Source organism: Coregonus clupeaformis, chromosome 20, assembly GCF_020615455.1.
Source record: "Coregonus clupeaformis isolate EN_2021a chromosome 20, ASM2061545v1, whole genome shotgun sequence".
In the NCBI taxonomy this organism is placed as follows: domain Eukaryota; kingdom Metazoa; phylum Chordata; class Actinopteri; order Salmoniformes; family Salmonidae; genus Coregonus; species Coregonus clupeaformis.
The window spans coordinates 21,727,593-21,741,248 of NC_059211.1; the positions used below are offsets into that span (position 1 = coordinate 21,727,593).

The 13,656-nt window shown below is 42.0% G+C and overlaps 1 protein-coding gene across 6 annotated transcripts in view; it reads left to right on the plus strand.

Annotated features, from left to right (window-relative positions):
* The first annotated feature begins 8,690 nt into the window (after nt 1–8,690).
* The window catches only part of LOC121534111 (disks large homolog 1), a 253,752-nt gene continuing 248,786 nt past the window's right edge, over nt 8,691–13,656 (plus strand). For all 6 annotated transcript variants that reach the window (XM_041840572.2, XM_041840573.2, XM_041840574.2 and 3 more), the window contains exons 1-2: nt 8,691–9,506; nt 9,927–10,058. In XM_041840572.2, the coding sequence (XP_041696506.2) occupies nt 9,488–9,506; nt 9,927–10,058 (151 nt within the window). In that variant the 5' untranslated portion in view covers nt 8,691–9,487. The remainder of the gene's footprint in view (nt 9,507–9,926; nt 10,059–13,656) is intronic.

The window sequence follows — 13,656 nt, forward strand, 5'->3', positions numbered from 1 at the left end:
ATATGTGGTGACTACCATGCTTATTCACTACTGATATGTGACTACCATGCTTATTCACTACTGATATGTGGTGACTACCATGCTTATACACTACTGATATGTGGTGACTACCATGCTTATTCACTACTGATATGTGACTACCATGCTTATTCACTACTGATATGTGACTACCATGCTTATTCACCACTGATATGTGACTACCATGCTTATTTACTACTGATATGTGGTGACTACCATGCTTATTCACTACTGATATGTGACTACCATGCTTATTCACTACTGATATGTGGTGACTACCATGCTTATTCACTACTGATATGTGACTACCATGCTTATTCACTACTGATATGTGGTGACTACCATGCTTATTCACTACTGATATGTGACTACCATGCTTATTCACTACTGGTATGTGACTACCATGCTTATTCACTACTGATATGTGGTGACTACCATGTTTATACACTACTGATATGTGGTGACTACCATGCTTATTCACTACTGATATGTGACTACCATGCTTATTTACTACTGATATGTGGTGACTACCATGCTTATTCACTACTGATATGTGACTACCATGCTTATACACTACTGATATGTGGTGACTACCATGCTTATACACTACTGATATGTGGTGACTACCATGCTTATTCACTACTGATATGTGACTACCATGCTTATTCACTACTGATATGTGACTACCATGCTTATTCACTACTGATATGTGGTGACTACCATGCCTATACACTACTGATATGTGGTGACTACCATGCTTATTCACTACTGATATGTGACTACCATGCTTATTCACTACTGATATGTGGTGACTACCATGCTTATTCACTACTGATATGTGACTACCATGCTTATTCACTACTGATATGTGACTACCATGCTTATTCACTACTGATATGTGGTGACTACCATGCTTATTCACTACTGATATGTGACTACCATACTTATTCACTACTGATATGTGGTGACTACCATGCTTATTCACTACTGATATGTGACTACCATGCTTATACACTACTGATATGTGGTGACTACCATGCTTATTCACTACTGATATGTGACTACCATGCTTATACACTACTGATATGTGACTACCATGCTTATTCACTACTGATATGTGGTGACTACCATGCTTATTCACTACTGATATGTGGTGACTACCATGCTTATTCACTACTGATATGTGGTGACTACCATGCTTATACACTACTGATATGTGACTACCATGCTTATTCACTACTGATATGTGACTACCATGCTTATTCACCACTGATATGTGACTACCATGCTTATTCACTACTGATATGTGACTACCATGCTTATTCACCACTGATATGTGACTACCATGCTTATTCACTACTGATATGTGACTACCATGCTTATTCACTACTGATATGTGACTACCATGCTTATTCACCACTGATATGTGACTACCATGCTTATTCACCACTGATATGTGACTACCATACTTATTCACTACTTATATGTGACTACCATGCTTATTCACCACTGATATGTGACTACCATACTTATTCACTACTGATATGTGACTACCATGCTTATTCACTACTGATATGTGGTGACTACCATGCTTATTCACTACTGATATGTGGTGACTACCATGCTTATTCACTACTGATATGTGGTGACTACCATGCTTATTCACTACTGATATGTGGTGACTACCATGCTTATTCACTACTGATATGTGGTGACTACCATGCTTATTCACCACTGATATGTGACTACCATGCTTATTCACTACTGATATGTGACTACCATGCTTATTCACTACTGATATGTGACTACCATGCTTATTCACTACTGATATGTGACTACCATGCTTATTCACCACTGATATGTGACTACCATGCTTATACACTACTGATATGTGACTACCATACTTATTCACTACTGATATGTGACTACCATGCTTATTCACTACTGATATGTGGTGACTACCATGCTTATTCACTACTGATATGTGGTGACTACCATGCTTATACACTACTGATATGTGGTGACTACCATGCTTATACACTACTGATATGTGACTACCATGCTTATACACTACTGATATGTGGTGACTACCATGCTTATTCACTACTGATATGTGACTACCATGCTTATACACTACTGATATGTGGTGACTACCATGCTTATACACTACTGATATGTGACTACCATGCTTATACACTACTGATATGTGACTACCATACTTATTCACTACTGATATGTGACTACCATGCTTATTCACTACTGATATGTGGTGACTACCATGCTTATTCACTACTGATATGTGACTACCATGCTTATTCACTACTGGTATGTGACTACCATGCTTATTCACTACTGATATGTGGTGACTACCATGTTTATACACTACTGATATGTGGTGACTACCATGCTTATTCACTACTGATATGTGACTACCATGCTTATTTACTACTGATATGTGGTGACTACCATGCTTATTCACTACTGATATGTGACTACCATGCTTATACACTACTGATATGTGGTGACTACCATGCTTATACACTACTGATATGTGGTGACTACCATGCTTATTCACTACTGATATGTGACTACCATGCTTATTCACTACTGATATGTGACTACCATGCTTATTCACTACTGATATGTGGTGACTACCATGCCTATACACTACTGATATGTGGTGACTACCATGCTTATTCACTACTGATATGTGACTACCATGCTTATTCACTACTGATATGTGGTGACTACCATGCTTATTCACTACTGATATGTGACTACCATGCTTATTCACTACTGATATGTGACTACCATGCTTATTCACTACTGATATGTGGTGACTACCATGCTTATTCACTACTGATATGTGACTACCATACTTATTCACTACTGATATGTGGTGACTACCATGCTTATTCACTACTGATATGTGACTACCATGCTTATACACTACTGATATGTGGTGACTACCATGCTTATTCACTACTGATATGTGACTACCATGCTTATACACTACTGATATGTGACTACCATGCTTATTCACTACTGATATGTGGTGACTACCATGCTTATTCACTACTGATATGTGGTGACTACCATGCTTATTCACTACTGATATGTGGTGACTACCATGCTTATACACTACTGATATGTGACTACCATGCTTATTCACTACTGATATGTGACTACCATGCTTATTCACCACTGATATGTGACTACCATGCTTATTCACTACTGATATGTGACTACCATGCTTATTCACCACTGATATGTGACTACCATGCTTATTCACTACTGATATGTGACTACCATGCTTATTCACTACTGATATGTGACTACCATGCTTATTCACCACTGATATGTGACTACCATGCTTATTCACCACTGATATGTGACTACCATACTTATTCACTACTTATATGTGACTACCATGCTTATTCACCACTGATATGTGACTACCATACTTATTCACTACTGATATGTGACTACCATGCTTATTCACTACTGATATGTGGTGACTACCATGCTTATTCACTACTGATATGTGGTGACTACCATGCTTATTCACTACTGATATGTGGTGACTACCATGCTTATTCACTACTGATATGTGGTGACTACCATGCTTATTCACTACTGATATGTGGTGACTACCATGCTTATTCACCACTGATATGTGACTACCATGCTTATTCACTACTGATATGTGACTACCATGCTTATTCACTACTGATATGTGACTACCATGCTTATTCACTACTGATATGTGACTACCATGCTTATTCACCACTGATATGTGACTACCATGCTTATACACTACTGATATGTGACTACCATACTTATTCACTACTGATATGTGACTACCATGCTTATTCACTACTGATATGTGGTGACTACCATGCTTATTCACTACTGATATGTGGTGACTACCATGCTTATACACTACTGATATGTGGTGACTACCATGCTTATACACTACTGATATGTGACTACCATGCTTATACACTACTGATATGTGGTGACTACCATGCTTATTCACTACTGATATGTGACTACCATGCTTATACACTACTGATATGTGGTGACTACCATGCTTATACACTACTGATATGTGACTACCATGCTTATACACTACTGATATGTGGTGACTACCATGCTTATTCACTACTGATATGTGACTACCATACTTATTCACTACTGATATGTGACTACCATGCTTATTCACTACTGATATGTGGTGACTACCATGCTTATTCACTACTGATATGTGACTACCATGCTTATTCACCACTGATATGTGACTACCATGCTTATTCAACAAAACTAACAAACTGCACTCAAATATAATATAGTCCAGACAATGATATCTCTCCCCCTATAAAATAATATCACTCCCAGTTCCCCAATGTCCTGACTGCCCCCAAATCAGCTGAGTGAATGACCAGTGCTGTCTGCCAGGTGGCCAGTGACAGAGAACCTCTGTTCCCAGGACAGTGGTATTGTCTGTACGTGCCCCACCCAGACTGTTAAATGGTGGTTGTATCCGGCGCCTGGCATTACTCCTCTCATAAGACGGACCAGGCTGAGAATGACAAAGGCCTGCTGTAGTGAGACTGCGAGAGAAGAATACAAACAATGGTGGATTATGGACGCTGTTCTTTTGTTTTGTGTGTACGCACACACATACGCACACGCGCACGTTCGCACATACACACACGCAGGCCATATCCTCAACTTCCATTTAATATACTTGATATTTTCGCTATTGACATCAGTTAATGATTCATGTGAAAGTTTTGAGTCAGCCCAAAGAACTTCAGTCAGCTCTAAAGGCAAAACCTTCTCTGCATCATCAGAGTGAGAGAGAAGAGTCAGAGGGAGGGTGAGAGGAGGAACCCCCTCCCTGCAGACATCACAGTAAGCCGGAGAATGCTGCAGACTGCAGTGGCGTGGTATCTGCAGAACCACAGGGTTATGTCTGAAATGGGTCTGTATGTGTACGGATCCTGCATTTCAAATCAGACTATCTATCTCTTTCTCTCTCTCTGTCTCTCTATCTCTCTCTCTCTGTCTCTCTTTCTCTCTGTCTCTTTGTTTCTTTCGCTCTCTCTCTCTCTCTCTCTCTCTCTCTCTTTCGCTCTCTTTCAAAGGGATCAGAAGACAAGCAAGTGAGCAGGCATAAACTTAAGGGATTGTCTCACGGGAAGGAAGGAGAGAAATTGTATTTTTCTGCTTGTCCTCTATCTAACTCTCCTGGGAGGACTGTAATAATCGTTTCGTCAATGGGAATAGCCCCTAACTCTCCTGTAATAATGGTGTTCTAACATGATGTAAGGAAGGATTTGAGGGAGGAGGCCATCTGGATAGTCGGTGGATGATGTCATTACAGTAAGTAATAAGTCTCCCTCCGTCAATACTTTTCATCAGGAGTAGCGGACAGGGCTTGACTAGATCAGATTACAAGGAAGTCCCTCACACTACAGAGCTATGGAGGCTAGGCTCTAAACTGTGGCCAGTGCCATTGGTTATTGTTAGAAAGGATGCCTGAAATAGACCCAACATAACAAGCCACTCACTTATAATTACTGTACATATGGTCCATTCAGAGATAGAGAGGGAAGGGACAATTGGCCACAAAGCCACCCAATCAATCAATCATGCTCTCTTGGTAACAATCAATTACAATCCCACAAAGTCAGCAACACCGAAATCCATGACATTTGACTAACAGTCATTTCATTGACAATGTGTACAGTAACACTGTTTGTGCACGTGTATGTATGATTGAGTGCGTGTGTGTGTATGTGTGTGTGTGTGTGTGTGTGTGTGCGTGTGCGTGTGTGCACTCTGTACCATCCAGGGGAGGAACAGGACCCCATCTGGTGCCAGTGGTAATGAAGTGGCCATACAGTCCTCTTTTATATAACCACAAAGCTACACATTATGTTAATGAAGTGGCCATACAGTCCTCTTTTATATAACCACAAAGCTACACATTATGTTAATGAAGTGGCCATACAGTCCTCTTTTATAGAAACACAAACCTACACATTATGGTAATGAAGTGGCCATACAGTCCTCTTTTATAGAAACACAAAGCTACACATTATGGTAATGAAGTGGCCATACAGTCCTCTTTTATAGAAACACAAAGCTACACATTGTGTTAATGAAGTGGCCATACAGTCCTCTTTTATAGAAACACAAAGCTACAGTGCACAGTATACCCATAGGGTTACTCAGCGTTTAACACTGGAGTCCAGTGCCAGTACTGAAACCTAAATATGTTTTATGCTCTGATAATTGATATCTACCTCCAGTGAAATATGTAGAATGAAATACATTCTATTAAATTCAAGCACTATATGAAATAGCTTATTGCTGTGTAATAACGGTATCATCTTTGAAAACAGAGACGAGATGTTGTTGTTTTCCACATCCTAAAGAAAGCGTAAAACATTGCTACAGAGTGAAAGATTGGGTTCAACTCAATTACTTCAATGAAATAAATGGAATTCAACTGAAATGTAAAATACATTTAGAAATGAATGAACCATTATTAATTATTTTCAAGTATTCATTCTGAATCTCAGATCCTTTCCTGAACCTCTCCAACCCTGCTACCAAAGGATGTCTAAGACATTCTCCTCTGCAGAACCTCTAGTAAACATACAGAGAGCAAGGAAACATTTATAAAACATGACTACCTGAAAATAACATCCTCTCCTTGCCTCTTCCCTCCACCCTCTCCTCTCCTCCTCTCCTCTCTCTTTTCCTCTTCCCTCCCTTGTCTCCCCCTCTCCTCCTCTCCTCTCCTTTCCTTTCCTCCTCTCTCCTCTCTCCTCTTCCCTCCTTTCCCCTCCCCTCCTCTCCTCTTCCCTCCCCTCCTATTCTCCCCCCCTCCCCTCCTCTCCTCCTCTCCTCTTCCCTCCCCCGTCTCCTCCTCTCCTCTCCTCTCCTCTTCCCTCCCCCCCCCCCCCTCCCCTCCCCTCCCCTCCTCTCCTCTCCTCTCCTCTCCTCTCCTCTCCTCTCCTCTCCCTCTCCTCTCCTCTCCTCTCCTCTCCCTCTCCTCTCCTCTCCTCTCCTCTCCTCTCCTCTCCTCTCCCTCTCCTCTCCTCCCCTCCACTCTCCTCTCCTCTCTCCTCTCCTCTCCTCTCCTCTCCTCTCCCTCTCCTCTCCTCTCCTCTCCTCTCCTCTTCCCTCCTCTCTTCCCTCCTTTCCTTCCCTCACTGCTGTCTAATCTGGGCCATAGTGAGTGCTGCTGCTGCTAGCTGGTCTGTGTAAATGTGAGCGAGTGCAGCATCAGGAACAGACAGGCCAGGGTTATTTATATCATACCATACCATACAGAGAACCAGCCAGGCCAGAGTTTATGTTAGTATATAGATGACAGACACCAGGAATATAAATCTGAGACAACACCAAATAGAGCGCTGCTAACCGGTGCACAATGGGTCAGTTTAGCATGACAATGCAAGAATCAGACATGCAGGCAGAGAGAGAGAGAGCGATATAAGGAGGCTCTAGGATTTAGACCATTGCTTGAAACCAGCAGAGAATTTGGACCTGTTTGTAATGGTGGTGAACGACAGCAGGTTCTCTGATAAAATGGAGTCCTTGGTGTGAACAGTAAGCAGTGACTGTAAATGGATGAATGGATGAATTCATGAATTTATACATGTATTTATTCTACATTTTTTCAAGATTAAATCTCTTGAGATGTTTCCACTTTTTTTATTTTTTATATATATACTTAAGAATAATATGGCAACTATTGTCTTATAATAATAACAATTAAATAATAATAATAATAATAAAAATAAAAATAAAAATAAACTTTACAGCAAACGAAAGTTCCACACACTCACACACACAAAAAAATAAGTCAATGAATTAATGAATGAATACAGGTTGACAGCATCTTGTTCTGTGCCATGTATGGAAAAGACCGTTGATGCTAGGGGATAGTTGGATTTGTCTGGGATCAGACTGGCAACCCAGCACACCAAATCCAGGTGCACTAACCAGGTGCAGACTAACCCATCTGACTGTGGTCTTGGCGCCAAAGGCAGGATGAGCATCGCAGCTCTATATTGATTCTGTGTGTGTAGTGTCGTGGACAATATTCAATAAGTCCCCTGGTGAAGTCACAGTTTCACCAGGTATTGGGATGATTACTATCAATCTGACATGTCAGGGGTGTAATCTTCCAATTCATTGCCTGTCCTCCTTAGTTTAATCTCGTCAAACACCCTGTTATTACAATTCTCTCTATGCAAATATGTTTTATTTGAACATTAACAGATCAAAACATTAACATAATAATACAGTTCATTTAAACCAAATGTGTTTTCCCCTACTGAAAAACCTGTGTGCTTGAATGTAACTTTTGTTAGTCTATGCCACAATGTTTTGGCTACCTGACACCAGCCAAATAACACTGTAAAACCCTAGCCAATACCATGTTTGTTAATACATAGGTTTTAGAACACTCAATGTAAAGTGACTTTTGAAAGCAGTTTAAAGTTGTTTCTTATAAACTCTTAGATCCCACCTCCTCGGTAACTCTGTAGCCTACCGACACCATTAGTGGCGAGGGGTGGATCATGTGATCCGATTCCACACTTTGGACGCCATTTTGGAGGAAAGTTTGGGAATTCCTGATACATTGGTGGAAAAAAAGAGGAGGGGAGAGCGCCGAGCAAGGGAACTTTAACTTGTGGAAATATTGCCGGACCGAGAGAGATAAAGACAGGAGAGCGGGAAACGAGTAATTCAGCACTCGGAAACGAAAATAGGATTTACTCCCTAATGCACAGACTGAACTTTGGGATTTTTTTACTTGCAGTTTCTTCTGCCACTTTGAACTAGACACGTTCTCAGATTTTCAGGCTGCTCAATGAATTGCACAGTACAGGGCAGGGCTTGCTGAGAACCGGGTTGTTTATGTTTAGTGTATGAGAGTTGATTGGAGATACGAACGTGAGAGTTGATTGGAGATACGAACGTGACATACGGCAATAGGGTGTCACAAAGGTGTTAGTAGGAAAGTGGTGTCGGAATCTTGCCCTGCGCTGTCACTATTGGCGGGTGGCAGTATCTTAAATGAATCCTGTCACTTAACCCTGCCAGCGATACAAGCTGGTCACATTGGCATTCACGGCAGGTCATCTGAATAGGCTATAATCTACAAAAAATTGGATTCATTGAATGTTTGTAGTCCAGTAAGAAATAAAACTGTGCCTTTTGTAGTCTATTGAACAGGCGGGAGCTATAGCGCACATTGCGTTTTTGAGGAGAGAATAGACTAGTTTCTGTTCATGCTAAAACGGTGCAAACTCCTGGCTCTGCCCCTCTGGCAACAGTAGCAAAGGATATCTGAAGCAAGGGAGTGTAGGCTACAACACCCAACATTAGCCCGCACGAAACAGTGCCTGCGTTTACTTTTCCGCTGCACTTGGGAGCTGTCATGCCTATACGAAAGAAAGGTGAGAATCCTTTTCGTCTGTTTTGTGATAGATAGCACATCACATGTAATGGCAGCCTGCTATGAAAGCGATATGCTACAGAATGTCAATAGCTGTAGCAAGCTAAAGCAAACGACAGCAGGCCAATGCAGATGAAAAGAAACATTGTTGCCAGTTCATGGTGTTGCCACCTCAACTGATATCGTGCAACAAATATAGCGACAGTCAGAGACACATATGTTGCATGTTGCACGTGAGTTGTTGCCAATGCATTCTGCCACCAGACTGTCTCAGTCACCGATTTTAAATATGAAACCCTTAGCCAGTCGGTTGATATCACATAGCCATATCAAGCCTAATGCTTGAATTTGATTGTGTATCAATGTAGTTGCCATTCATTGAGTCATTGCCTTGTTGGTTGTTGATATGTTTTGTTTACAGATGCTGAAAGAGCTTTACTACTCATGGAGGAATACAAGACGAAACTTGGACAGACAGAAGACCGACAACTCAGACAGTCACTAGAAAGAGTCATCAACATCTTTCAGAGCAACCTCTTTCAAGCCTTGATAGGTATGAAACCCCTTCCATTCAAACCTAGGCCTAATGTGTTCACAAACACAAAAGTCTGTCAAATCAGTCGACTTCCACTACTTTTTCCTGTGTATTGTCAGTGTCACCTGCCTAACCTGCTTGAGCAATGCAAACAGGTTTTTCTGTTTTTACCGTAACCTGCCTCTCCCCCACCCGGAGCGCACTGATCTTGCCATGCTGGAGTATTTTACCCAGCAAGGAAGACAGTCATTTGATTCAAACAGAATGGTCATTATAAATCAGTTCATTCTAATATTTTCAAGTTATCCTGTGCCTTCTCTTGGGCTTCATAACAGTAATAACATAGTAACTAGTACACTACTAACTCACTTCATTTGTTTTGTTTCCTATCGCTACAATTCCGTCATTCTTTTAGTTTACTGACTTAGTAATAACTTTCTTGTTCCCAAAGTAGCCTACTTGGCATGAGGGCAGCCTAGTGCAACGTCCTGTCCTATAGGCTTCGGCACCACAGCAACCCTACAGAGCAGGAATTCCCAATGTGTTGTTCATTTTGGCGTGCACAATGTTTCACCGGCTAGCCCCTCCTCCTCTCTCCTTATTGTAGTATTGACCCAGAAGTGGTGGTTTTCTGGAGCCTGGCCTATTACCAAGAACCTGTCTCGACTGTCTTGAGTTACATCTCTGTTTTTAAACAGTGTGTGCGTTTGCTATGTTTCCCCTTTTACAGGCCCTGCATTGCAGTATAAGGCTAGTATATATATATATATATATATATATATATATACTTATTAATTTTTTTTACAGCCGATTTAAACTACTGATTTCAGCACCCAAAGAATTAAACACAACATTGTTCTGAGATCAGTAGTTTTTGATAAAAACGTCATTTTACGTGGCGTCAGAGCTGCAGTCCGCCCACACTAGTCACCGCTCAAGTCCATCGTAAATCGTGGAGTTGAGTTTAGTCGGCTAGTATTTTTTACTGTTTCTAATGAATATAGGCCTACCCAGGTTGAGAGTCGTCTATTTTCTATAATCTGTTTCAGGAGCCAATAAAGGGTACGTGTGTTGTACTGTAGATTTTTGGACTTTGTAACAACACCTCTTCTAATATGACCTTTGGATCTAAAGTCTGCCTGTAAGATAATCGGCTGCTCAGTAGACAGATACTGGCTGTTGCTTTACTCCATTTTTGTTGTTTCTCCAACAAAAGTTGAAGAATGGTCACATTTGATCATAGCAGTACTCATGTTACATTTCTTAGAGTAAGAGAAGATGTTGTGAACCGGTGCTTGACATCAGTTGTTCGAGGATGAAAGATTCCATTAACAACCCTGTCAACTCTGGGAAGACATTTTTTTATGTGATAGAACTTCCAGTCCGGACAGTTAGGCTAACTCATTTCATTCCTTTCCACCAGCCCACCCCTAGGGCCACCACCACCCCTACAGTAACTCATATGGGTGTTGTGTTGTTGTAGATTGGATTGAAACCCCTCCATTCACTGGTGTAATTGAAGAGCATGGCTTCTTGATTGGCTAACCACTCCTCATTGTCCTCCTTTACATGCTCTTTTAATCTCATTAGCTGGTTCCCCTGGACCTCCATATCTCTCCCTCTCTCCGCTGTCTCTCCCCTGTCTCTCCCTCTCTCTCCCGTCTCTCCCCTGTCTCTCCCCTGTCTCCCCCTGTCTCTCTCCCCTGTCTCCCCCCTGTCTCTCCCCCCTGTCTCTCCCCCCTGTCTCTCTCCCCTGTCTCTCCTCTGGCTCTCCCCTGTCTCTCTCCTGTCTCTCTCCCCTGTCTCTCCCCTGTCTCTCCTCTCTCTCTCTCACTCTCACTCTCTTTCCATGTTTCTCCCTCTCGCTCTCTGTCTCTCCCTGTTTCTCTCTCTCTCTCCCTGTCTTTCCCTGTTTTTCTCTCCCTGTTTCTCTCACTCTCTCTCTCTGTCTCTCTGTCTCTCTGTCTCTCTGTCTCTTTCTGTCTCTCCCTGTTTCTCCCGACCCTAGGGTTTCATTCTTTGATCAATTCACACACAGGATATTTCTTGACCTTGACCCTTGCATGGACACACAAGTTCCTGCATTATACACACTATACACATTATACACATGACTGACTGCTGATAAATACTCAGAAATACAGTGCAGTAATCTAACACACACACACATACACACACACACACACACACACACTCCCTCTGACCCTCTCTCGTTCACTCCTCCCTCCCTCCTGTTGGGTCCTGTTGTCGGTTGCTGATGAAAAAGTGGGATAGGATGGGAAGCAATCTGCGCTGTGTAAGATATGTATGATAAGAGTCAGGAGTGTAATCCGTCTACTGACATGATTACTTTGATGCTACTGCTGGTAATCCCTTCTGATTTACTTGCTTGTCAGAGAGGAGTCTTCAGGGGAGAGTGTATGTTAGTGTGTGTTAGTGTGTTAGTGAGTTAGTGTGTGTTAGTGAGTTAGTGTGTGTTAGTGAGTGCGTGTCACTTCTCAATACGTAGATCTAATTGTACAGCAGCTTTATCCAACTCTTATTTGACCTCATCGCTGGGCAGCAGGAGAAGTCGCTGGTTTTGGTTGAATAGTGCCCCAGGTCTGTTTTACTGTACAAATATGAATGTGTCTACTGCACTCAAAACATTCAAAACCTTTTTATAGCTGGTTTTATTTTTAGGGCTTCGGCAGCTGTATCAGACCACCTGGATAGAGATTGAGTGTGCGTATGTTCATATGTATGTAAGTGTGTGTTTGCTGAATTGTGTTTGAGAAGGGAGGATACAGTTTAATCTGAATTGCATAGACACACCCAAGGTGATTAATTACATTCATGGCATGCTTTGAAACCTGATGAAAAGCACACTACAAATTGTGTGGGGGAAAGTCTAACTCACTTCATCCTCCTCTTCCTTCTCCTCTTCCTCTTCCTCCTCTTCCTCCCCCTGTATGTGTCAGAGAGCTGTATAGAGCTCCACTCAGGGCCCATTGTGCCACACCAGGGTATCCTGCTCTAATTATTTCCTATAGCAGCCTATCCTATATATAGTCCCAGGCAGTCTTTAGTGGTGCAAGGTGAATACAGCAGGCAGGCAGGCAGGCCAGCTATCTTCAGGAAGGGATGGACGGAAAAGTGTGTCTTTGGCCTCAGAGAAACAGCGTCTTGATTTTGACATTTTGGGTATTGCCAATGTCAAACACTAAGTTGTAAAGGGACCTGCCATGCAGGGCCTGCTATAAGCTGCCTCCAGTGTGTGTGTGTGTGTGTGTGTGTGTGTGTATGTTCTCCTGCCACCTACACACTCTTCCCTGGTCTCCTATCTCAGGTATCTGGTAATGCTATGATGAGTTGCTGACCTGCATTCAGAGGTGGTCGGCTTAGGTCAGTCCCCTCTTAGCAGGTCAGAGTCGGCATGCCTTGACCTGGTGCCCAGGAGTTAGAGGTGAGAGGTCAGGGGCAGGGCATTACTAGACCTTGACTAACTTTAACCCTCTGGAGGACTACATTTAAAAAAAAGCTAGAATGACTGAGGAATACAGTAGTGATAAGCAGTAGTACTGTACTTTCTCTCACATATGATGTAAGGTAAGCGGTTTACCATCGGGGTTCCCTC